At 41.6% G+C, this 26,777-nt stretch overlaps 2 protein-coding genes across 2 annotated transcripts; both read right to left on the bottom strand.

Moving 5' to 3' along the window:
- Window positions 1-5,264: 5,264 nt before the first annotated feature.
- Window positions 5,265-12,003, bottom strand: eef1a2 (eukaryotic translation elongation factor 1 alpha 2). Its single transcript, XM_060937990.1, has 7 exons — window positions 11,209-12,003; window positions 10,412-10,591; window positions 8,313-8,609; window positions 8,061-8,211; window positions 6,921-7,177; window positions 6,359-6,593; window positions 5,265-5,854 (listed from the first exon to the last, which is right to left on the bottom strand). Exons 1-7 carry the CDS (start codon window positions 11,350-11,352, stop codon window positions 5,727-5,729), a joined length of 1,392 nt encoding a protein of 463 aa, XP_060793973.1. The 5' UTR covers window positions 11,353-12,003; the 3' UTR covers window positions 5,265-5,726.
- A 20-nt stretch (window positions 12,004-12,023) lies between these two features.
- On the bottom strand, window positions 12,024-26,777 carry mrgbp (MRG/MORF4L binding protein). Its single transcript, XM_060937991.1, has 5 exons — window positions 26,584-26,777; window positions 16,243-16,364; window positions 16,060-16,141; window positions 14,315-14,389; window positions 12,024-12,986 (listed from the first exon to the last, which is right to left on the bottom strand). Exons 1-5 carry the CDS (start codon window positions 26,717-26,719, stop codon window positions 12,775-12,777), a joined length of 627 nt encoding a protein of 208 aa, XP_060793974.1. The 5' UTR covers window positions 26,720-26,777; the 3' UTR covers window positions 12,024-12,774.

Raw genomic sequence — 26,777 nt, 5'->3', positions numbered from 1 at the left:
ACAACAACATTGCTTAAAAACAACATAGCAGAATATCTGAAACATGGTTCTGGACTGAGGCGCCACAGTGGTGTAGTGGTTAGCGCTGTCGCCTCACAGCAAGAAGGTCCTGGGTTCGAGCCCCGTGGCCAGCAAGGGCCTTTCTGTGCGGAGTTTGCATGTTCTCCCCGTGTCCGCGTGGGTTTCCTCCGGGTGCTCCGGTTTCCCCCACAGTCCAAAGACATGCAGGTTAGGTTAACTGGTGACTCTAAATTGACCGTAGGTGTGAATGTGAGTGTGAATGGTTGTCTGTGTCTATGTGTCAGCCCTGTGATGACCTGGCGACTTGTCCAGGGTGTACCCCGCCTTTCGCCCGTAGTCAGCTGGGATAGGCTCCAGCTTGCCTGCGACCCTGTAGAACAGGATAAAGCGGCTAGAGATAATGAGATAATGAGAATGGTTCTGGACTGTCACTGTAGTTTTATTTAATAATAATAATAATAATAATAATAATAATGTATGCACTGATGAAAAGAGCAATAATAGTAAAACAATCCATACACCATATTAAAAATGAAGCAGGATATTAGTTCATGGTATTTATTTAATTTTTTATTTGTAGTTCTCAGTACCTTTGAATTCATCTCATCTCATTATCTCTAGCCGCTTTATCCTTCTACAGGGTCGCAGGCAAGCTGGAGCCTATCCCAGCTGACTACGGGCGAAAGGCGGGGTACACCCTGGACAAGTCGCCAGGTCATCACAGGGCTGACACATAGACACAGACAACCATTCACACTCATATTCACACCTACGGTCAATTTTAGAGTCACCAGTTAACCTAACCTGCATGTCTTTGGACTGTGGGGGAAACCGGAGCACCCGGAGGAAACCCACGCGGACACGGGGAGAACATGCAAACTCCACACAGAAAGGCCCTCGCCGGCCCCGGGGCTCGAACCCAGGACCTTCTTGCTGTGAGGCGACAGCGCTAACCACTACACCACCGTGCCGCCCTCCTTTGAATTCATATATAGTGGATATATAAAAATCGACACACTTCGATTAAATTTGCAGGTTTCTGTGATGTAAAAAGTGAAATCAAGATAAATTGTATCAGACCTTTTTCCACCTTTAATGTGATATAGCAACCAATAAAATCCAAGCGAAATAAAAGCAAACATTTTAGGGGGAAAAAAGAAAAAGTAAAAACTTTTCATGAATTGGTTGCACAAGTGAGCACATCATTTTATAATGGGGCATGTGACTGGGCAGAATGAAACAATTACATTCAAACTCATGTTCAAAAATAATTATAATACATCTGTCATCAATGAAGTGATTCTGATTCACTCCAAGTAAATATCAGCTGTTTCTGAAGGATTTTCTTGACATAATCTTGGTTTCAACTGACTGCTGAAGCCACAGTCCACAAAAAGCTTACAAAGCTTGTCAGGGATCTCATTCTTGAAAGGTATTGATCAAGAGAGAGGTATTAATGAATACAGTATATAAGAACAGTAGATATACCATGGAACACCATGAAGACCATCACCAACAAATGGAGAAAATGGGACACCACAGTGACATCTCTCTAAAACGGGATGTCTCTCTAAAATTGACAAAAGAACAAGATGAAAACTTGGGAGGCTACCAAGAGACCTAGAGCAACATTAAAGAAGCTGCAGGAATATTTGGCAAGTGCTGGTCACTCCCTGCATGTGACATTAATCTGTAATATTCTTCACATTTCTCAGCTGTGGGGTAAGGTGGCTAGATGAAAGCCTTAAAAAAAAATTTAAAATAAAAAAAAATCCAAGCCAGCCTAAATTTTGCCAAACCATCTGGCAAAATGTTTTATGGTCTGATGAGACCAAACTAGAAATTTGGGGGCATAATTCTAAAAGAAAAACAGCTCAGTTACACCATGGCGAGGCATGGTGGTGACAGCATCATGTAAAATGAGGCTGCTTCTCTTCAGCTGGGAATGGAGTTCTAGTAAAGATAGAAAAACTCATGGATAGCTGCAAATACAAATCTATTTTGGCTACTCCAACTACCAATCAATTTCAAGTCTCTGTTAGAAACATGAAGATGAAGAACATTTTCACCTTTCAACACAACAAGAAGACAGAGTCATCTATATCCCCCACCCTATATACCAAGTTTCAAGATATTATTTGTCACATTTTTCAAGTACTACTGCAGGAAACCAACCCTACCTCTTTACACTGACCTCAGCAGCCCATGGCATCAGCCCACAGGGACCTTTGGTCCAGGTGAGCTAAAGATTAAAATTTCTCACATTTCTTAGTATCAAAAGGCATTTATATATTACTTAATCAACACATATACCAACTTTCAAGACCATACCACTCATAGTTTTTAAGTTCTGCTCCGGAAACAAAAACTACCCCTAAGACTAACCTGACAGACTAAGTCCAAAATTGTTTCCATGGAAATATGAAAATATTTCTCAAATTTCTTAGTATGAAAAGGCATTACCTTGTTAACATGTATACCAAGTTTCAAATCCATATCATGAACAATTTTGGATATATGCTCCGGAAACAAACATTGCTCTTAGAAACTAAGTCAAAATCTATTTTTAATGTAAAAATTTGAAAAATACTTTTTAAAAAAAATCCAAAAAAGCAAAAGGCACCAGTTCACATGTTGCTTGATATGTATACAAAGTTTCATGAAGATATTTTCAGTAGTTTTAAAGATATGGCCTGGAAACGAAAACACGGACGGACAGGAACCCGTTTCTATATCCCCCACCAAACTTCGTTTGGGCAGGGGATAATAACCCAACACACAAATCCAAGTCACAAAGCTATAGCTTCAAAAGATTATCAACCTTTTGGAATGGCCCAGTCAGAGCCCACATCTAAAAGCTATCCAAAACCTGTGGAATAATTTAAAAGATCCCCTCAAAATGTGATAGATCTGGAGCATTTTGCAAGGAAGAGTGGAATAAAATCAAGTTAGTTGAGTCTTCTACCCAAGAAGACTAAGTTCTGAATTACAAGCAAAAGGTGCTTTAATAAAGTATTAGTTAAAGATTATGCACATTTGTGCAACCAGGTTATCATCAGTCCCCCCCAAAAAAAAAAAAAATTTTACTTGATTTTTGCTGGCTGCTGTTTCGCATCCAAAGTGAATAATGTTCCTGCATGATTTCTCTTGGTTTATTTTTTTTTTAACATCATAGAAACCTGCAATTTTAACAGGGGTGTATAAACTATTTATGTACACTCACCAGCCACTTTAATAGGAACTTGTTCTTGATCTAAGATTGGCTGGCAGGAGTGGAACCCAATGTGCTCTTCTGCTCACCACGGTTGTAAAGAGTTGCTATGACTTGCTATTTCCTTCCGGGTAGCTCAAACCAATCTGGCCATTTTCCTCTGACCTCTCTTATCAACAAGATGTTTCCACCCAAAGAACTGCTGTTCAGGCAATGTTTTTTGTTTTTCATACCATTTCTATGTAAACTCTGGAGACTGTTGTGTGTGAAAACCCCAGGAGGTCAGCAGTTTCTGAAATACCTACACCACAGTGAAAGTCACAGAGATCACAATTTTTCCCATTCTGATGTTTGAAGTGAACGTTAACTGAAGCTCTTGATTTGTATCTGCCTGATTTTATGCATTGTGCTGCTGTCAAGGGACCGGCTGATTAGAGAACTGTATAAAACAGCAAGTGGATGGGTGCTCCTAATAATGTGGATACATTGCATCATCTTGTTCATCATTCTGAAGACATCTTAATCTTTTTTTACTATTTACAAATTGCTGGATAGCCATTAAAGTTCTAGAATGTTTTTAGATATTATAATAAACACTGATTAAGTAGTAGTTGTGTTAATGTATGCATTAAAATTTTTTTAAACTATGAAAAAAAATACTGTTTGTACATAGTTAATTTATTAAGTACACCTAATGAATCTTCTTTCACACCACGTATACATAATTGCATTTAGACAATTAGCGGGGGGGGGGGGGGGGGACTGATATGTCTAAAGCAATAACATGCATTTATGTTTACTGAAAGGATCACTTTTTACTACACACAAGTGCACTAACCTTAGTGGCAGCGACTGGTCCAGTTTCACTTTAGCTCTTGAACTGTTGATGTTTCAAAGTAAGACATTCAAAATCATTGCTATACTCATTTTACTCTCTTACTGACGATCACCAGAAGTTCATCTGGTCAAAATAGCACCATTTATTCCCTTACAATTAAATCCTCTTAAATTTCCTTTTCTCGTAAGCATTCCAAAACTTGCAACAGTGAAGCCCATTTGACTTTGTTTGCAGACATGTGCTATTGGTTTTAAATGGGGTATTTATCTACTAATCAGTGGTTCACTAACATGGATATGCTTTAGAAAAGTATGTGAACCACAGAAAGGCTATTAGACAAGCCAGCTGTATGTGATTAAAGGCTTGTCTGGCTGTTACTGAGCCTTCTGTGATCTGAGCAGAGGATAATTTCACAAAAAGTGAACACTAGAATAAACATAGCATCAGCTTCGGTCCTTCCTTAGAGAATTTTTTTTGGCCCTAGACCATGTTGTTAATTTACAAATCTCTTGAATCTAAGAATCTTATTCCGATTGGCAGCACAGAAGTGTTGTGTGTGGGGTTTTTTTTTTTAAATGCATGAAGTCTGTGTTTAAACGTTTCTTGAAATTAGACTATTTAGAGTACATTTCATTAACAGAAAAAGTAGACAGCCTCAGGACATTTAACCTCGAATAGTGGACTTAACCTCTAATAGCTGATGGTTTATTAACCTTTTAATCCTAAGGGTTACAACTTTCCCCTTATCTCATCTCATTATCTGTAGCCGTTTTATCCTTTTACAGGGTCGCAGGCAAGCTGGAGCCTATCCCAGCTGACTACGGGCGAAAGGCGGGGTACACCCTGGACAAGTCGCCAGGTCATCACAGGGCTGACACATAGACACAGACAACCATTCACACTCACATTCACACCTACGGTCAATTTAGAGTCACCAGTTAACCTAACCTGCATGTCTTTGGACTGTGGGGGAAACCGGAGCACCCGGAGGAAACCCACGCGGACACGGGGAGAACATGCAAACTCCGCACAGAAAGGCCCTCGCCGGCCACGGGGCTTGAACCCAGACCTTCTTGCTGTGAGGCGACAGCGCTAACCACTACACCACCGTGCCGCCCAACTTTCCCCTTATACAGAACAAATAAATTGTGTTATGAAATGACCGTCCTTGAAAACAACAGGTTATAACCAATATAAAATGCCAAACAACCTTATTTTATTTCTTCTAACTGGTTCATTCATTAAGCCCAGCTTACAAAAACAGGAATCAAGTCAAAGCCAATTGGCATCCATAGTTTTGAATAAATCTACAACAAATCGTTAACCTGATCACATCTCTCATTTTATGACTGCAGCTTAAATTTGAAATGGAAACTTTCTACTATATATGAATTTTATACACATTTCCATATACATAACATCAGTATTATAATACATATTATAGCAAAGTTATATAGACCGAGAGCATAAATTACAACAAAGCCATGTCAAACATTCAAGAAATATTTTCTGCTATTCACATTCAGATGACTGTCATCCAGTCGGTGATGTAGAATGGGATTGAAGAGCAACAGGCCAGGTGAGCATGCCCAGATATAATAATGAGGACATCTACTGCTTGGGAGCAGAAATCAGGAGTTACAAGAGCAACAAGATTCATTTGCCAGCTTTCTGAGCCTTTTGGGCTGATTTGGTGATTTTGCCACTCCCACCAATTTTCTTTTCTACATTCTTGATGACCCCAACAGCAACGGTTTGCCTCATATCTCGCACAGCAAAGCGTCCTATAAATAGACCCAGGCAACAAAATTATACTCTCAAAAAACAACATTGAAATGATATTTTATTTAAATTTCTTGAAAGTCTTTGGGAAAAATGTCTGCAACCATTGAGAAACGTACACATTCTTTTGGCATTACTTTATAATATGTGAAATTATTGCATGCTGAGCCAGATTAGCTAGTCTGTTGCCAAAACACTTGACTTGCTGACGAGTTAGAGATCACCATGTTCAGAATAAGAGTAAATTTCACACATTTGTAGGAGATATTTACTATTTAAACAATCAGTAAACTCTGTGCAATTAAGAGTGTGTGTGTGGGGGGGGGGGGGGGGGGGGGGGAATCACATACACACAATAATCTGCAGTATGAGCAATGGAATGATATCAGACCAGCAATCAGTATGGTGAGACCAGAGCCATATGCTCTCAAATGGGAGAGGGTCAGCATAGAAACAGCATTCATAATCCAAAATTATTTGTGACCGATGTAGGAATGTAGACTCACCCAAGGGAGGGTACTGAGAAAAACTCTCCACACACATAGGTTTCCCTGGAACCATGTCCACAATGGCAGCATCTCCAGACTTCAGGGACTTGGGGTTGTCTTCCAGCTTCTTCCCTGAGCGACGGTCAATCTTCTCCCTCAGCTCAGCAAACTTGCAGGCAATGTGAGCAGTGTGACAGTCAAGGACAGGGGAGTAGCCAGCACTGATTTGCCCTGGATGATTTAGAATAATAACCTGATTTAAAAGAGAGAGAGAACAATAGTACAAAAACAGAAATGAATAGAAGTGGTGACCAGAAGGCCTTCGTACAAGTAATTTAAAAGCAAATGGGTGTAGCATAACCATTAGTGTGCTATGTATCCTAATCACGGAGCTGTTGTACCTGATCCAATATGCAGAACAATTCTGATCATTTTTATAGCAGAAAGTGAAGGAGACTAGATGGTTATAAGCTCATCAGTGCAGCTGGTTAGAAATAATGACTTGTGTTGACCTTACTATTGAACATATCTTTCTTGGTGCTTTACGGTATTGCATATAATAGTCAAAAGTTTTTCTGACCTGTGCTGTGAAGCCTGAAGCTTCCTGGGGTGGATCTGACCGGCTGTCCCCACACACGTTCCCCCTTCGAATATCCTTTACGGACACATTCTTCACGTTGAATCCTACATTATCACCTGGTACCGCTTCACTCAGAGACTCATGGTGCATCTCCACAGACTTCACTTCTGTGGTGATATTGACAGGGGCAAAGGTGACCACCATGCCTGGACGCAGGATGCCAGTCTCCACTCTGCCCACAGGTACTGTCCCGATGCCTAGAGAAAGACACAATAACCAAAACATGATGTATACTCTCTCTCGAGCCTTCAAGGATTGAGATTCAAGGCATATTTGACTGCCTTGTACAAGCACCGGATTTGTAATTATAATCTAAAGCCCTCATTCATAATGATGAAATAGTATCTCTATCAGTTATACAAGTTTGTTAAAGACATGGAAAAAATATCTTCAAGGAGTATCTTGAAGTACAGTTGCATTGGTTTACTGCTATAAGCAGGCCATTCAGAAGCCAGAAAGACTCCAAGATGATTGCTTTGAAATCTAAAAATACAAAAGGTTTGAGGGTTGCTATGATAAATATCAGAATACACCAAAATGTGACTCAAATACTACCCAGACATTGATGCTTGTATTTTACGAAGACTTTATTTTAATTATGTGAGGCTTTATATGCTTGATAAAAGTAATCAACCCCTTTTCCATTTTGTAGTTACAACATGGAACTAAACTTGGTTAACACAACAGGTCTAACTATCTTTAACTGTGACAGATTAATTCAACAAAAAGCAGATATTTGTTGATGGGCATTCACACCCCATGGATCAATTCTTGGTAGAAACAACTTTGGTCATAATTACAGCTTCATCTTCTGGGATATGTTTCTATCAGTTTTGCAACATCTGTATCCTGATATACATATTTGCCCTTTTTTTTTTGTAAAATTGTTCAAGTTCTTTCAGATTTGAGGCACAAAATTTTAAAACATAATTCTGTCCAGAGTATCTTAAAAGCAAAGCAATAATCTGAATTTTTAATATATGGACAAATTATTACTGGATACCAACTCTGAAGTGTCAATGCTACAAACAAACTATGTACCATACACACTACATCAACCTAATCTAAGTGGATTCAGACCTCCAATTTTGTAAACGTCCTGCAGCGGAAGGCGCAAAGGCTTGTCAGTGGGACGTGTAGGAGGCATGATGGTATCCAAGGCCTCAAGGAGAGTGATTCCACTGGCATGGTGTTCCTTCCGCTCAAGTTTCCAGCCTTTAAACCATCCCATCTGCAGAGTACAAGGGTTTAGACATGACATGACATTTACTCCCCAGCATAATCAATTATAACGCATGCACATGCTGCCATGAACACATTCTCAACACTTACATTAGTAGAAGGTTCCAGCATGTTGTCTCCATGCCATCCAGAAATGGGGACGAATGGTACAGAGGCAGGGCTGTAGCCAATCTTCTTGATGTAAGCACTGACCTCTTTAACAATCTCATCATAGCGCTTCTCGCTGTAAGAAGGCTCTGTGGAGTCCATTTTGTTAACGGCAACAATCAGCTGCTTGACACCCAGTGTGTATGCCAACAGGGCATGCTCACGCGTCTGTCCATTCTTAGAGATACCCGCCTCGAACTCACCTACTCCAGCTGCCACAATAAGAACAGCACAATCTGCCTGGTAGAAAGATCAAAGAGAATAGAGTTCACTAGTTTTTAAGTTTAGCTTGAAGTCTTTTACTGAATGCGTGAACGAATTAATTTCAATTAAATATTTTTTTTAATGTTCTTCTACGATTAAAGGGATAAATTTAATACAAATATAGAAACTTGTGATTAGGTGATGTAACCCCTAAAATACAGCCATACCCAGAGGGTTAGTACAGACAATTCTTGTTTACATAAAGTCCACTTTCTGCCTGCGTGGGATAGTCATAATCACCCTTTGAAACTTATGGGAGATTATCTTGAAGACCAGCAACCAAGATAAAATGAGACCACCTCTCCAGGAAGACAATGGGACAAAGAATTATCCAACCATCAGGTGATATTTCATTAAACACACTTTCCTTTCACAAATGCATCTCCATTTACTGTTGTTTATATGATAATGGCTTGCTCCATGAATTTGTAACGATCCTGTATCCACTGTTGCAAGACAAGATGTACGTGGAGGAGAACTTCTGACCTTCAGTGAAGACAGCAATTGTGTACAGTGAGTCAGAAAGGTCTTCTTCGTGATCTTTGAATGTGCTGACTCATTTGATGCTACAACTGAACCTTTGGCATGATTCCCACTAAAACTTCTGAATACAGAATCATAAGTCTGCCTCTGCAATCTCTGGAGAAGCAGACATGACTCTATAGCTGTTCAGCATGATCTCTACTAAACTGTGCCACCCTGAGGACTCTCCTTGGCCAAGTATGTTGAAGTAGCCTCACAGATCAGGACCAACCAAAGAGACACCATCAGAGTATAACTAAAGCTTCTCGATGTACCTTCTTCAACCTTTGCATGATAGTTTAGCTAGAAATACTGTAGCATGTTAAATAGAGCCACCCTTTTTCCCAATTCACATAAGATTCAAACAGCTGCCTGCTCACTGTGCATGTCCATCATTCAGCTGAATTCCACTCAGTTTCACCAAAATTGATGTAAAATCAAATATTCTTCAGATATCAGGCAAATTGGTACTGGGTTTTTTTTTGTATACTTTATTAAACCCTAAGGGGATTGAAGTCTCATTTCACCCATCTGAAGCAGTGAACAAACAAACACACACACACACACCTGTGAGCAATCGTGCTACTGCACCAAGGAAGCAGTTGATGGTTAGTGGTGCCTTACTCAAGGGCACCTCAGCCATGGATGTAGAGGGAGGGGAAGCACTGTTCATTCACACACACACACTACACATTTTCCTCCTGGGCCACGGAATGTCCCAAACCCACTTCTCTAACCTTTAGGGCCATGGCTGCCCCGTGATGCAACCATCATCATGTCATCACATTCTCAGATGATTTTGATGCCTACTATAATAGAATTGTTATTTCTAAAAACAATAGTAATTTCTATTATTTAATATAATTATAGTAATAATGTGTGCACCCATATACCTAAACACCCAGCCACTGGGGTTGCACAAGCCAGTTCATACTTCATGCATCCCCAAGCCCAGATAGATTGGGGACGGTTGCGTCAGAAAAGGCATCCAGTGTAAAAACCTATGTCAAATCAAATATGCAGATCATAAATTGGGAAGAATGATCTGCTGTGGCAACCCCCAATGGGAACAGCCAAAAAAAGAAGAAGAAAGAAGTAATAACGTGCACATATGCCTTACATACCCTAGGTTGAGTTATTCCAAACTACAAGGTCTCCCCCCCAGTGGAGACTGTTCACTGACAATACAACAACGTCAAAGGCTATGCTTAACCTTGGATTGTGAACAATATATTTATTTATCCACACTGCTTCACCTGGGAAGTCCCTGTAATCATGTTCTTGATGAAATCTCGGTGCCCTGGAGCGTCGATGATGGTGATGTAGTATTTAGAGGTCTCAAACTTCCACAGAGAGATGTCTATTGTGATGCCTCTCTCTCGTTCTGCCTTCAGCTTGTCCAGAACCCAAGCATATTTAAATGAACCTTTCCCCATCTGGGCAACAGAAAAGATATCATGTCTAAACAACATAGTATATCATTTTAACATCAAAAGTAGTTTTGCTCTTTGCTCCAGCATGGATCTTACAATAAAATAAAAAGACAGAGAGAAACAGAATAATGGGTATACTGATAATATTCACTATTACCATATTTTCTTAAGTGAAAACTAAGAATGTTCAAAAGACAAGTACAACTCTACTGAATTTGAAATAAAAATGGAAATTATGGACAATTAAGCTCTATAATATACAGATAAAATTACCTATAACCTTAACAATGATCACTTCATAGCCACCACTATCATTACAGCAAACGTAAAATGACACATCATTAGCTGCAATGTCTGCCATGACATAGGCACTTTTATACATCTTCCTACATAAATCACAGAACTGTGTTAAGGTTCAGCCTCTACACAAATTATGACAAACCAGACTACAACTCCCAGAAACCTTCAGTCTTCTTTCACTCAATGTAAGACTTCACTTAAAATCCACAACATTTTTTTCCCTTTTTTTAACCCCTTGTTTTTAGAATGAATTTGTAACAACAAAACTTAAACAAAAATACTGAACCTGTTGACAGAGTTAACCTCAATTTTAGTCTTACCTCTGCAGCCTCCTTCTCAAATTTCTCGATGGTCCTCTTGTCAATGCCGCCACACTTATAAATGAGGTGGCCAGTGGTTGTGGACTTCCCAGAATCGACATGACCAATCACAACTATATTAATATGGATCTTCTCCTTCCCCATAACAAAAAGAGAGAATGTGTCCACCCAGTTCCCCTGCAAGACAGTTAGGCACCTAATAACACCTTTTTAAATTGTTTATGAACACATCAGTCATACTCAATACCCATGTTATAACCTTTGTATTTAATCATCATAAAATGTGCACTATTATACTCAATATAGTAACAAAACAATGTGCATATTAAAAAGTCCAATGCATTCTGTGTCAAAACCAGAAGTAAGCATTCTTAGGCAGCTTCCTTTGGTCACTTACCCTCAGCTGTACACAGGCAGCTCTGTGTTCCTTCTGTACACTCAAGAACACTAGTGTCTGCCCAGAGAACGCAATGCAGCACTTTAGGTGGGGGAGGGAGGAGGAGGGAGAGAGAGAGAGAGAGAGAGCGCGAGAGAGAGAGCTGGAGAACTACAAAGGCAGCAGGACAAAGTATGCATGTAGAGATGAGATAGAAAAACACCACACACAAACCTCAGTGACTCAGCATGTTGACCCAAATTTCTTTAGGTTTAAAACCTCATGAAACACTTATTTTACAAGTGAGCGAAGTATGCACTGTTGAGACCATCAACGTGTCACCTTTGACAAGATGGTCCAATGAAATTCAGTCCTATTTTGTATTCCTTCTATTTTCTCATGCACATAAGAACAAAAGAACATAAAGCGGACACGTTCAAAACATTAACCAGCATTTATTCTTTTATAAAATAAACAAGCCAACATTAAGCCTGATTTAAGGCTCTCAAATTTTTAATGGAAATTAATAAATACAGGTGGTTATAAAAATCACATTCTTCCTTAAACACATAATGGAAATATATGAGCTTGAGTCCATCTCACTTAAGTTACACACACCATGTAGACAGTCTGAAAATCCAAAAGCAAGTCACAACAGAAACATTTTAAACAAGAGCTGTATTGTAATCGCTAAGCAAGCTGTACTAAGAATTAAGTATTAAGCCTCCTATCCCTAATTGACCATAATGGCAGTCACAAACCTTTTTCAAGGAATGCCATCAAACATGTTCAGGTACAGAAATTACTCCGTGAGGTCACTTGAGCAAAATGAAAAGCTGCTATTTAAAACTTGCCTTGTTTTTTTCCTTCCTGGAAAGTAAGGTGTTAAGGTATATTTGTATGTACTATGAGCCACAACAGGGAAGCTTTTAAAGATCTTCTCAAACCATTGCTTATACTTGGTACTGGAGTCCAGATTTTTTTCAGCAGACTGTGTGCGCACACTAGTGTGTTCCCTCATACACCAATCAACCTTCTGAAAAAGCTCAAACAGAAGACCATCCACGCTAACAGACACAGTGCCTCACAATGCATCACTTTAACCATGGCCGAGATTCTGGTTGGCCTAACATAAGCCATCTCTCAGTCCCGATGAATTAAATCCTCCCAATTTCCTCTGCTGGTCAGCACTATGTTCTGCGGCGTTTGGCTCCCCCAGGACTGGAGGGGTTGCCAGTGCTTAGTGTTTTCTCTGTGGCCCGATTTCTCTTCCTCTTCTCACCCGCAGCCTCCTTGGAGCCACCACCTGACTCGACTGAATTCCCTTTCTCCCTCTCACGCTCCTTCTCCTTCTCTCGCCCACTGCTTGAGCGTTCAGTCATCTTCACTGAAGAGTTGCTGCCTGGTAGGACAAAGACAGAATGACAGAGGGAAATAGGACAAATTTAACTCTTTTGGAAAGCGGGAAGGTATGAGATGTTATTTTGGAGTGTATATTTAGAATACCCTTCAACATAAATCTTATATTAGTTCAACTCTTCAAGTTTGCATAATAATCCGTGTCCGAAACCACTCACTCGTTCACTACTCCCTATCTAGGGAATTACTATACAGAGGACTATATAATGAGCTCACTGATAAATGCAAAAACACTTTCAGACACTACTCCGTCGCACTATGTCATTACTGTCACACAATTAAAACGTGCCAGATCAGTCAGCTGGTGGGTTTTCAAAAATAATAAATACACGCATCTATTTTTGTGATAAGTACATATTACACTGAGCGCATTTCCCACATTAATTAATACAAAGTACTTTGCTGCATCTTTCAGTTCTTTTAAATAAAGGCTGAATACTTTCTTCTTGACTGACTGCTGCCTTTTATTAAATCAAATTTGAGGCTTTTGATTTGATTTCTTTCAGCGCGACCGCAATGCATAATGGGATATACAGGGGGCTGCAAAAGTAGGTATACAGTAAGGATTATTCCAGTATTACGAGTATTATAAGAGTGGTGCTAGGTTTCATTTAATACTAATGTTTTGTGCGAACGTTTTGTTTTTTGTTACTGTATACCTACTTTTGCAGCCGCCGTATTGCTTGGTTAGTGACCATCGGTTGTACACTACTTTTCGTGATGCATTGTGGGATACTTTGAGTACACTTATATAAGGTGTAATAATTCTCACTATACAGTCGGACAGCACTACAAAATGGCGACCTCACTATATAGTGAGTAGGGAGTGATTTCGGACACAGGGAATGTCTGGTTTTCAGCAGTGTGCAGACATTTAAAAGTGCAAACTAAAGAGGACCGCTGGGGTTAGCCCAGAAACAGCATGTTAGTATCAGCTGCATAACAGAATCAGCCGAGACAGCCACAATATAATTCTTGAATAATATTGGGGGAGGGAATGGGAAGGAAGGCTAGAGAAAGATCACTTTGTGAGCATGTGTTTCAGACACCTATGGTACTGAATTGGATTTTCAGAACAGACTACACATTGCTCTTCTACGCATACAAATCCTTGGCCGGCCATATGGCAACACTAACATTTAAAAATGGGAGAAATCACCAAAGTAAGCTGAGTCAAGTGCCAAAAGGGAGAACAAGTTGATGGAATAATTGCAGTCTCACTGGTTTCATTTGATGACTTGCAGCAGAGAAGTTAGGGGGGGGAAAAAAAAAAAAAGGCAAAGAGAGGAGAGAGACTAAGGGTGCGAGAACCTTCTTCATGGGTGGCTGAAAGATCCCTCTCTTCTTTAAACTCTTCCTTTATATCATCCTCTGAACCTACTTTCCCTGTAGCAATTCAGGAAGAACAAACATTTGGTTAACACACAGCAAATACCGCAGACACCAGATCCTAAAAGATACAGCTTTCATGTAAGCTATGAATCATTGGGGTGCCTACATTAGCATGGAGTTCAGACAGAAATTTAAAGTATGGCCAAGAGATATAAATCTGATAATTTTTTAATCTTTGAAATATGCTGATCTAAAAAAAAATAAATAAATCGGTCCAGTGGTTCAGATTTTATGGACATTTTTAGGTCTCAGATATTGCTCTTTTCAGAGAAATGGGCCTGTGTAAAACGATATGCAATTAGCAAGGAACAATGGCTTTTTTTTTTTTAAGAAAAAAGTACCAATCCTGGTAATAAAACTATTTTTGTTACTAAATTTGATTAAAATTTGTGCTATATTGTTTTTCCCCCCCACAGAGAATCCAGGCGTTTCTTTTCTTTTCACCTACATACATAATTAGGCTAATTAGCATAAATTAATCTAATCTACATACGGTTTATGAGAATAAATGGTAAAATCAATAGGTTTTATTTTTATTTTATTGCTTGAATAATACCTGGACGTTTCTGTAGGCCATGAACATCTATACAGTGTCTCAACCAGTTAATCTGTTTCTCTCATAATATGCATATTCAGGATAATTTGCATACAAGCTTAATTAGTCCTCAATAATTAATTAATTAATTGAAAATCTCATATTCTGCCACTAAGCTCAGCTGAAAATGCTTTTAGTAACCAAACCATGCTTCTGAAAGTCATTTAAATGTCACTATAAACACAATGAAGGAAAATATGCATATTAGCATATTTTACCTCATTTGCATATAATTCTGATTCTGAAACGAGGGGTGTCGGTGTTTTGAAGCGGCAAAACACATGTTCCTGAGCTTAAACACTCAAAATGAAAAGTACCATATTGGGCACAACAGCTCAATCTTTCTCGCTACATATGCTTTTTGTGCAGATCGCACAACTTGCCTGGAAAATTTGTGACAAATTCATGAGACTCATTAACCAATCAACTATATGGTTTGATTATTGAACAAGCTGAAGTATATATGGTTTGAAATTTGCAGACACCTTGAGCTATCAAAACAAAAGTATGCTCCAGACACAGTGCTGTGGGTGCACCTATCTGGAGCATGCGTAGGTTGTACAAATCCATACATAAGCCAGAGATTAAGCTACATGCATTTTATGTATAAGCATGTTTAGACATGGGAAATTAATACCATCAAAACAGATGAGTAACATCAATAAAAAGTATTTCAAAAAAATCCAATATACAAAGGCATGAAATTTAAAAAATAAATAAATGCATTCATCAATTATGCAAGCATCATACTGACTGCTATCACTAACATTATTGCAGTTGTTATATCTCTCAACATATTAAGCACCATCCCCCCCCCCCAAAAAAAAAGGCGTCAGAGTAGAGCATCCAAAATAAAATGACACTCAGTATGGACATATCCAGAGTCACAGAAAAGACCAGGCAGAATGTGCATGTTCTAGTTCCCAATACTCAGCTAAACTCCACTGCGGCAAGACTTAAGAAACCAATCAGTTTCATCATTTATTTATTTAAAATTTACACTGCTCACGTGCAAGTGAAATTCTGTATTAGGCCTCAAACCTCACAAGTAAAGGAAAAGGTCACTCACCTTCTCTGACCTCCTGTATTATGTCCTCAGGCAAGACAAAGCTCTTTTCAGAGTTGGGAAAAGGGAGGATTTCAGACTCATGCTGTGGAACACAGTAAATCAAAACTTGTTTCCTTGTTTAAATGTTTTTTTTTTTAAACAGACAAAAGTTCAATTAGTTTCTCAGTCAACAGGTTTACTCACCAGTGCCTGCATGTCGTACATTGTTCCCAGGTGATCCCAGATGACCTTTGATGACACCTGCCTTCCAATGTTTTGGCTAAATTTATCACGTATGCAAATCATGTGGAAATGACGATTGACCCCTGTGACAGACAATCAATCAATGCCTTAGCTGCCAATGGTCACTACAGCTCTGACACCAAGTTATCAGACATCAGATTAATGTTGATAAGATTACTACAGTTATTAGGAATACTTTCTGCATGCAAGCATCCTCAGTGAAATACTTTGAACTAGCTACAGTTCTTACACTGCAGCAGTTTGTAATGGAAAGGCACCTTTACAGTAGCTAAATGGAAATAAGTAACCGTTTATATATTAAAAAAACAAACAAACAAACAAACAAAAACCCACCAAATTTCACCAAAACCCTTATGGATTTAAAAAAAAAAAAAAAAAAAATCAAGGATGGTGATGTCGCCCGGTATGGCACAGCCAGGACCCCACCCTGGAGCCAGGCCTGGGGTTGGGGCTCGTATGCGAGCACTTGGTGGCTGGGCCTTTGCCCACGGGGCCCAGCCCGAAGCGGTGACGTGGGCCCACCACCCACAGAGGTAGCAGTAGGGGGCTGGTGCAACGTGGATTAGGCGGCAGTCGAAGGCAGAGGCCTCGGCGACCTGATCCCCGAACACAGCAGCTAGCTGTTGGGACATGGAATGTCACTTCACTGGGGGGGAAAGAACCTGAGCTTGTGCGGGAGGTTGAGAGGTACCGGCTAGAGATAGTCGGGCTCACCTCCACGCACAGCTTGGGCTCCGGAACCCAGCTCCTCGAGAGGGGCTGGACTCTCCACTTCTCTGAGTCGCCCATGGTGAGCGGCGGCGGGCTGGTGTGGGCTTGCTTATAGCTCCCCAGCTCAGCCGCCATGTGTTGGAGTTAACCCCAGTGAACGAGAGGGTCGCCTCTCTGCGCCTTCGGGTCAGGGAGAGGGCTCTTGCTGTTGTGCCTATGGGCCGAATAGCAGTATAGAGTATCTGGCCTTCTTGGAGTCCCTGGGAAAGGTACTGAGAGGTGCTCAGACTGGGGACTCCATTGTTCTACTGGGGGACTTCAATGCTCATGTGGGCGATGACAGTGACACCTGGAGGGGCCTGATTGGGAGGAACGGCCTCCTCGATCTGAACCCGAGTGGTGTTTTGTTACTGGACTTCTGTGCTAGTCACGGTTTGTCCATAACGAACACCATGTTCGAGCATAGGGGTGTCCATAAGTGCACATGGCACCAGGACACCTTAGGTGGGAGGTCGATGATTGACTTTGTTGTCATTTCATCTGATCTCCGGCCCTATGTCTTGGACACTCGGGTGAAGAGAGGGGCTGAGCTGTCAACTGATCACCACCTGGTGGTGAGTTGGATCCGCTGGCGGAGGAGGAAGCCGGACAGACCTGGCAGGCCCAAACGTATGGTGAGGGTCTGCTGGGAACGTCTGGCCGAGCACTCTGTCGGGGAGGTCTTTAACTCACACCTCCGGGAGAGCTTCTCCCAGCTTCCGAGGGAGGCAAGGGACATTGAGTCTGAGTGGACCATGTTCTCTACCTCCATTGTAGACACGCGGCTGTTCAGAGCTGTGGCCGCAAGGTCTCCGGTGCCTGTCGTGGCGGGAATCCCCGAAACCAGTGGTGGACGCTGGAAGTAAGGGATGCCGTCAAGCTGAAGGAGGAGTCCTATCGGGCCATGTTGGCCTCTGGGACTCCAGAGGCAGCTGACGGGTATCAGCAGGCCAGGCGTGCCGCAGCTCGGGCAGTCGCGGAGGCAAAAACTCGGAACTGGGAGGAGTTCGGTGAGGCCATGGAGGAGGACTATCGGTCGGCCTCGAAGAAATTCTGGCAAACCGTCTGACACCTCAGGAGGGGGAAACAGTACTCTGCCAACACTGTTTACAGTGCGGGTGGGGAGCTATTGACCTCGACTGGGGACATTGTCAGGCAGTGGAAGGAATACTTCGAGGATCTCCTCAATCCCACAGTCACGTCTTCCATTGAGGAAGTGGAGGTTGATGACTCAGGAGGTGGACTCGTCCATTACCCAAGCTGAAGTCACTGAGGTTGTTTTCAAGCTCCTCGGTGGCAAGGCACTGGGGGTGGATGAGATCCGCCCCGAGTATCTCAAGTCTCTGGATGTTGTGCGGCTGTCTTGGCTGACACGCCTCTGCAGCATCGCGTGGCAGCCGGGGACAGTGCCTCTGGAGTGGCAGACTGGGGTGGTGGTCCCTCTTTTTAAGAAAGGGGACCGGAGAGCGTGCTCCAATTATAGGGGAATCACACTTCTCAGCCTCCCTGGGAAGGTTTACTCCAGGGCAGAGATGGGACCAAGTCACACATGTGCAAGTCTCAAGTAAGTCTCAAGTCTTAACCTTCAAGTCCCAAGTAAGTCCCAAGTCTTTTTTGTCTTGGGCAAGTCAAGTCAAGTCAAGTCAAGTCACAGGCTGTCAAGTCAAGTCAAGTCAAGTCAAGTCCTATAATAAGTCAAGTCCAAGTCAAGTCACCTTAGGCGTATTGGCGTAATTTTAGCAGCAGAATATGAATTTAATACATTGAAAAGGCAATACATAAGTAAATGTCAGTAAACATCCCTGGCACATGTGCCCAACCTGTTAAATATTTGCATTTTAAATACTCATGTTCTGTAAAATACATCATGGAATAAAACAAAACAGTAATAATGTCACAAAGTTATTTATTGATGGCAAAATTGATTGCAAGATTGAAAGCCAACTAAGTTTCTCACATTGTCATCAGCCAACAAGAAAAATAAACAGACAAAGTGTTATAAAAACATATTACGATAGGAGTCATTTTGAAGGAGTAATGTATTTTGAACTTCTTGGCTTGCTATGATAAAGTCAGAGGTATCGATGCCAGGTCCATAGTGTAAACACTCTGCTATGTATTCCTATTCACAACGTAAGCCTAGTTGATTGACCTTCCTGTTTTTTCTTTTTACTGCTTTAACTTGTTATAAGTATTATGTTTCATAGTTCACTCTCGCCTGCACAACAGATTCCATGATGCCTTGCATCACAAATTGCAGGTCTACACACTACTGCCTCATTCATTAATTTTTATATTTTATTTATTTCTGATCAGTGATGGGAATAACAGCAGCCGCTACTAACACCTTTACTTGATCCAGTAACAGGCCATCTGTGGGTGCAATCAGTTAATTATTGAAATTAAGTGATCAATCTCGTTAAATCAGTCTCATTAAATTTTGAAGGTTAATAATTAAAATGAATCAATCCCATTGAATCATTTACTTTGACTCGTTTGAATTGAATCATACCATAGAATCAGTCTCATTCAGTGAATCATTTAGTGAATCGTTCAATGAATCGTTTAGTGAATCATTTGGTGAATCGTTCAATGAATCATTTAGTGAATCATACCATTAATCCTGGTGCTTAATAATAAATTACCAAACAGCTAAATTATGGTACATTTCCAAATTATTAAGATCACTTACCATATTATATAACATTTGCACCCTTTTTGAATTCTTTGAGAAGATTGGGGACTTCAGATATTGTTGTTCACAAATAAACACAGTTTGTTTAATAAATGAATTTATTATACAAAGATAAAAAGAAAAAATAATAAATCAATATATACAAGCAGTGAGGGGTGTGTGTGTGTGTAGGACTTGACCATGTGTTTAGCCTCGTGTAGCTAACTACACGTGGTGGAGGCCTAGCTTGTTGGTAGCTAAACAAAAGAATGTTACCTAAACAGAACAAAGGATTAGCTCTGTGTTTAGCCTTGTGTTGCTAGTGTGAGTTTGCTAAAGGCCCTTTGGCCTAGCTAAAGTGTGTTTGTTAGGCCTGGTGAGGCCTACTGAGCACGTGTTGCTAAAGACAAGGGTATTAGCCGTAGCTAACTAAAGCTAGCTTGTGGATTTCTAGCTGAGGTGTGGTTTATCAGGCCTGATGGCCTGCTGAGCACATGGTAGGCCTTGATTAGCTTTGTGTTGCTAAGCAGACAAAGGGAAGCTGTAACTAACCCACTAGCTCATAACCATACTGAATCCACTGAAATCTTAATGACATCAAGATGTATAATAATGAAATTATAATGTTAGTAAGAATAAAAAAAGAGAGAAGCATGCGCAGCCTATCTATTAAACAATTGAGAGAACATAGAACCAAAATAAATCAACACGCTGCGTGTCTAACAGTGTAACAGATAAACCTGGGTTTAAATTCACACTATTTCAATAAAAGCAAATTCCTAAGACTATCCTAATTATGCCCAAATGCCAAAATCTTACTTAATCCTGCCTTTAGCAAGATATGAAGAACTATTCGCCGGTGTAGTTTCAGGCCTCGCCGTGGGAGCACGTGAGCCGCTCGTGATGGAGGCGTAGAAAACTTTCGGGTCCAGCGGAGCACTTGGGTGGTTCCCGTGAAAGCAGAGGATTCTTGGTCCGAACCTCAGCGTTCGTGAGGAAAAGTCTCTGATCAGAATAAGATGCACAGCGCTTTTGAGTTAAAAAGGATTCAATCGCTTCTTAACTTTTGACTGCCTGGGCTGCAGTCGTGACGTCACTTCTAATGCAAGTAAACCGGTTGTAACTCAGGTTGAGTTTAAAGATTGCGCGACTGTAGAGTTTACCTTTGCCAAGGGTAAGAAAGAAAATCACGCTGAGTGATGGATCTTGCAAGAAAGAAGACGTCTTTTTGGGGTGGAGAGCGCGCCTCTTTATACATCCAGATTCATCGGAAGCCAGACATGAGAGACGAAATGGAAGAGCTTCCGCTTGGATTTATGCGTGCATGGCAGACTGACGTAGATGATCCCGCCCACGCGTGACGTGGGTCACACGGAAATTGCCTGGGAATTGTAGTTCTGACACAAGATGGCGGCATGATACCTACACCATCTAATTAATTATCAGGGATGCACCGAAATGAAATTTTGGGGCCGAAGTCGAACACCGTGTCTAATGCCGTACACACTATGTTTAATGTAATTGTACACCCTGAAGAACAGCAAAGGAAGATGAAAAATTCAGGGAGCTGTCTGTCTCATTTTTCACAATAAAATAAAACTAAACAATATATAAATAAATACATATAAATAGTAAATGCAAAAATCAATGAAAAAAAACACCCCATTATGGTAGCCTACTCATGCAGAGAATTGGCATTCTGTTATGTGCGTAGTTAAAAGAAGGTAGGACGACACCTTGGGTTAACAGGGGCATGAGCTCCTCCAATCTCTAATCACATCAGATGAGATGATTATTATTAATAAGATACACGTGGAGAAACCTGAAGTGACTTCGATGTATGTTTGTGCGAATAAAAAAAAAAAAAAAAACAAAGGATAGAGAAATGTGTCAGACATAATTTAGGTCTCAAAAAGAAGACCTGTTCGCCCATGCAAAAGTGACATCATCTTACCCCATATGACAAGCTACAGAGATGTGTGCAAAAGCGCTCTCTCGCTCTCTCCCTCTCCGAGGCTGCCTCAGCCTGTGCGGAGCGGGGACATATAGAACGACTTTGGCGCGGGAGTCTTGGTTCCCGCTATAATAGATTGTTACGAAAATAAATGTTAAATGAAATATGCATCCCGCGCATTCCTTTCCACAGTAACTTTGCTCACAACGTTTCGGTCCTGGCTAACGCACTGTCCTCCTTACCACAAGTGCAACGTTTCGGGAACAATACGGAAAGGACAGCGCGCGGGATTCATCTTTCCTTGAACAATTACCCAGAGACTTTCTAAATTACCTCATTGGGAAATATCCAATGCACCTGTTCAGTTACAGAGTTGTGCTCTCTAAATTGTAGTCATTCAAACCATTGTTTTGGCGGCCTGGTAGCCTGATATACTAAATGTAAATTCATGGTTTGGATGACTGCACAATTTATTTTCGTAACACTGTGTTACAGCAGGAACCGAGACTCCCGCGCACAGTCAGCCTATTTTGCAGAGTTTAGTATTGCTGCTAGCCTGTATTCAAACAGCGAGTGGCATGCCGGTGAACCCAAATCGTGGCGCTTTCTTCAATAGTGCATGATAGGCAGTGGGACGGAGTTTTCTTTTCTTTTTTGATCGGGTAGTGTGACGAAAAAAATGTGCAGGTTGCTGCACTGCTATTTCAAATGGCTATGATAAACTCCCCTGCCTCTATGCCCTATGGACAGTCTGGCTAATGTACACAAACACACTTACACGAATTTGTACTGCTCATGAACGTGTACATGTTCACAAGCTGACCATTAGCTTAACCCTGAAACAGAACAACAGGGTAGGAAGCTGCTTATGTTATTCAGCATCACGACTGCAAAGTGCACAATCAACTTACTACTACTGATATACAATATCATTAAACTTGACGTAACTACATTGCTTACCAGCATTCACATAAGAATTTCACAATAATAAACTGAATCCCTAGCTACATCTGCAACGGCTAAAATCCTCCTACCGCTCACTCTCGTGGCAAACATTGGCTAACGAGGAGTTTAGCTGCTATCACCAAATAACACCACATTAATAAACTTACTGGGCAGAATGGATCTTCAAATGCCGGACGAAATTGGAGGTCGTGGTCTGGCTGTCAGAAATTGTCACATTGCAAATCTTGCACTGCGCCGTTCGTCGTTTACCTTCTAGGCAGTAGCCCTTGAAGCCGAAAGTGATTACTCTTGGGATGGCTGACATGATGATATGATGTGAAATCTGTGAACACATCGTGGCATGGGACGTGGTATATAGCCCACGCAGACAGTGTGCCTGATGGACAGGGCGGTGACAACGCAATGGCAGTGCAATCAAAATTACTGAAGTATGTGCATATTACATTTTATTTTCACAATAAAAACACGATGGAAATAACATTCAAGTCACTCAAGTCATCATGTGTCAAGTCAATTCAAGTCCCGAGTCTTAAACTTCCAAGTCAAGTCTCAAGTATTTTCATGTTTTGTCAAGTCACAAGTCATGAAAACAGTGACTCGAGTCGACTCGAGTCCAAGTCCCCAAGTCTCAAGTCCCCACCTCTGCTCCAGGGTACTGGAGAGGAGAATTCAGCCAATAGTCGAACCTCGGATCCAGGAGGAACAATGCGGTTTTCGTCCTGGTCGTGGAACACTGGACCAGCTCTATACCCTTCACAGGGTGCTCGAGGATTCATGGGAGTTTGCCCAACCAGTCCACATGTGCTTTGTGGATCTGGAGAAGGCATTTGACCATGTCCCTCGGGGTATTCTGTGGGGGGTGCTTCGGGAGTATGGGGTTCGGGGCTCTTTGCTAAGGGCTGTCCGGTCCCTGTACGAACGGAGCAGGAGTCTGGTTCGCATTGCCGGCAGCATTGCCGGCAATGATGCGGTCGCTTTACCAGTCCATCGTGGTGAAGGAGCTGAGCCAAAAGGCGAAGCTCTCGATTTACCGGTCGATCTACGTTCCGACTCTCACCTATGGTCATGAGCTTTGGGTAATGACTGAAAGAACAAGATCACGGATACAAGCGGCTGAAATGAGTTTCCTTCGCAGGGTGGCTGGGCGCTCCCTTAGAGATAGGGTGAGAAGCACAGTCACTCGGGAGGAGCTCGGAGTAGAGCCGCTGCTCCTCCACATCGAGAGGAATCAGCTGAGGTGGCTCGGGCATCTCTTTCGGATGCCTCCTGGACGCCTCCCTGGGGAGGTGTTCCAGGCATGTCCCCCCGGAAGGAGGCCCCGGGGAAGACCCAGGACACGCTGGAGGGACTAGGTCTCTCGGCTGGCCTGGGAACGCCTCAGTGTTCTTCCCGAGGAGCTGGCCAAGGTGTCTGGGGAAAGGGAAGTTTGGGCTTCCATGCTCAGACTGCTGCCTCTGCGACCCGGCCCCAGATAAAGCGGATGAAGACGAGACGAGATTTCTAGACTGAATGCACGTTTTTGGTACTAGTCAATACCAATACCAAAATAAGAAGCCTACTTAGCATCAATCAATCGTGGATGTCACAGAACATTTTATTTCGCTCCTTTTATGTTTGCCCAGTGGCCATGAAAAGTGGACACACATTCATACACTTATACAACTTGGGTTGGTTCTTTGTAAAATCACCTGCGTGGATCAAGTAGGGTTGCAACTGAACAGCTGGGCTTGTTTTACTTCAGAAAAGCACTTCTGTACAGCTGTAAGTAAAATATTTTATTATTGGTTTCACTGCATTGAAATCAGTCATTTTCAAGTACTGATAGTGGCTAATTGTCAAAAACAACATTCTGGGGAAGAGATGTTATTTGCATTCATCAAACGTCTCTTCCTAGACGAATTTTCTGTCCGATCAGCCTTTGCTGTCAAGTGCTGCTATTAATGAACTCTTTGTTGAGAATTTTGTTTCATCAGGTTACCTGTATTGTAGAAAGCGCTTGATATTTCCTCCTCCTCTTGACATTTTCACAGAGCACAATTCAATTGCCATCAAAAATAATTAATTTTCTAGATTGTTGTGATTGTGGTTTTTTTCCTGTGACAGCATACACTCAGCTTATGTTACACAGCATCACATGATCTCAGACGTTTGCATATTTACAGGGGGCTGCAAAAGTAGGTATACAGTAATGAAAAACAAAAAGTTATTTTATTGATTAGACAAACATACCAATAAGAAACATATTAATCCCTCAAATGTTCAAACTGCTTGCCCCCAGCATTCACACACTCCAGTAGTCGAGTGTGGACACCCATGCACATTCTGGCACAAAGGTCAAGTTTATTTGTATAGCACTTTTAACAATAAACATTGTCACAAAGCAGCTTTACAGAATCTGAACGACTTAAAAATATGAGCAAATTTTATCCCTAATCTATCCCCAATGAGCACGCCTGTGGCGACGGCGGCAAGGAAACACTCCCTCAGATGACACGAGGAAGAAACCTCGAGAGGAACCAGACTCAAAAGGGAACCCATCCGGGCAACAACAGACAACATGACTAACATTAACAGTCCTAATATAAAGTCAGCTTCGTTGATGCTATAAACCCCCTACCGACAGAAACCCGAGCGCAAAACCGTTCACGACAACCGCAGTCCCCAAGTCAGCAAGTCAACTGCAGTCCCCAGCCACAAAAGCACCACTGCAAGAGTCCAGAGCGTCCTCCAGGCGCCACCTTCAACTGTCCACATGGGGCCGCCCTCCACAGGAGCGATGCGATAAGACTCCAACCAGACACAGGGCACCAGGATGGATCAGGCAGGTCCGAGGAGCAGACCTCGATCAGCATCAATTTCCTGGCAAGCCTCCCATACGAAATGAATCATGGCATCAACAGAACGTGGCTTACGTGCAAAAACCCTCTTTTTTACACATCCCCAGAAAAAGAAGTCCATAGGGGCGAGATCTAGCGAACGTGGTGGCCAGTCAACGGCTCCCCGACATCCAATCCACCTGTTGGGAAATTCTTTGTCAAGTAGTGCACACACATTGAGTGCGAAGTGCAGTGGCGCCCCATCCTGCTGAAAGTAGAAGTTGTCCTGCTGCTGTTGTTCGCATATAATCCTTACTGTATACCTACTTTTGCAGCTCCCTGTATTATTAGAAGTTAACAAGCACAATATCGGACTGATACTCCATACCAGTACCTGTGTCAAGGCGTTAAATTCTAAGCCGTGAGATTCTCCAAAAAACATTGTTCAGATCTTAGTCAACCGATGTGTACGGAGAAGTGATAAGCCACAAACTGGGAGGGGGAATGTATTCAATCTTGCCAACTAGGATGCAGACATGTATTTTATGAATAATGTCAAGGCAAGACACAGCTGTCAGATAATAATATGGGCTTAACACATTATATTATGTTACATAGGATGAATTGATGTATGGATGACAAGAGTCCTAGCCGGATGCTGACTGGTAATAATAGTCTTATTATTATTATGAACCATGTAATTTAAGAGTAAAGGTAAAACATTATCACGCAGACTAGAGGTCTTCAGTCTCACCTGCAGGAAGACAGAAGTTTCTGTAGGTTTGATTCACAGCTCTGAAGACCAAAACCTTTTAATTAGACGAATTATGTTAACTGTAAGGAGTCTTGTTTCACCTTACTCGTTTAGTTTGCTAATTAGTGCTCGGATTTTAGCCCCAAAGTATTAACTTGCATGACATCTTTATGAGAACTAATTTATGAATTGCAAGTCGAAATACATTGCTTATTCTTATCTAAACCGATTCAGTTAAAGTAAACCTATTTAAATAACTCGTATCACTATTCCTCACGCTTACTTCGGTGAAGCTCGAGTTTGTTTACACTCCACAGCGAGGCCTACTGCGGACAGACTGAACAATGAAGACAGAAATGTCGCTTACCAACTGGTTTGTGCCCCAACATGGCGTGAAACAGACACACTTCCACCTCCTGGCTCCAAACCACTGACTCATCAGCAGCACAGGTTCCAGAATCCACTTGTTTTTCGTCTGCTGAGACAACTTCAGCCTCCCCCATGTTTCTATTCAAGATTCTTTGCTCTCTTTCTTCTAGTCGATTCTATGGTTTTGTTTTG

Source organism: Neoarius graeffei, chromosome 13 (genome assembly GCF_027579695.1).
Source record: "Neoarius graeffei isolate fNeoGra1 chromosome 13, fNeoGra1.pri, whole genome shotgun sequence".
Classification (NCBI taxonomy): domain Eukaryota; kingdom Metazoa; phylum Chordata; class Actinopteri; order Siluriformes; family Ariidae; genus Neoarius; species Neoarius graeffei.
Note: the sequence above shows the minus strand (reverse complement) of the source record. Positions and strands in the feature narration are given on the sequence as shown.

Excerpts from the sequence above, each read along its gene's own strand:
- eef1a2 (XM_060937990.1), bottom strand. The coding sequence starts at position 11,352 with ATGGGGAAGGAGAAGATCCATATTAATATAGTTGTGATTGGTCATGTC. Across the intron at positions 8,212-8,312 it reads TGCTGGAACCTTCTACTAAT|ATGGGATGGTTTAAAGGCTG; the intron begins GTAAGTGTTGAG and ends TGTACTCTGCAG. Across the intron at positions 7,178-8,060 it reads GGACGTTTACAAAATTGGAG|GCATCGGGACAGTACCTGTG; the intron begins GTCTGAATCCAC and ends GTCTTTCTCTAG.
- mrgbp (XM_060937991.1), bottom strand. The coding sequence starts at position 26,719 with ATGGGGGAGGCTGAAGTTGTCTCAGCAGACGAAAAACAAGTGGATTCT. Across the intron at positions 14,390-16,059 it reads AATACAGGAGGTCAGAGAAG|GGAAAGTAGGTTCAGAGGAT; the intron begins GTGAGTGACCTT and ends GAATTGCTACAG. Across the intron at positions 12,987-14,314 it reads TTCAGCCACCCATGAAGAAG|GCAGCAACTCTTCAGTGAAG; the intron begins GTTCTCGCACCC and ends TTGTCCTACCAG.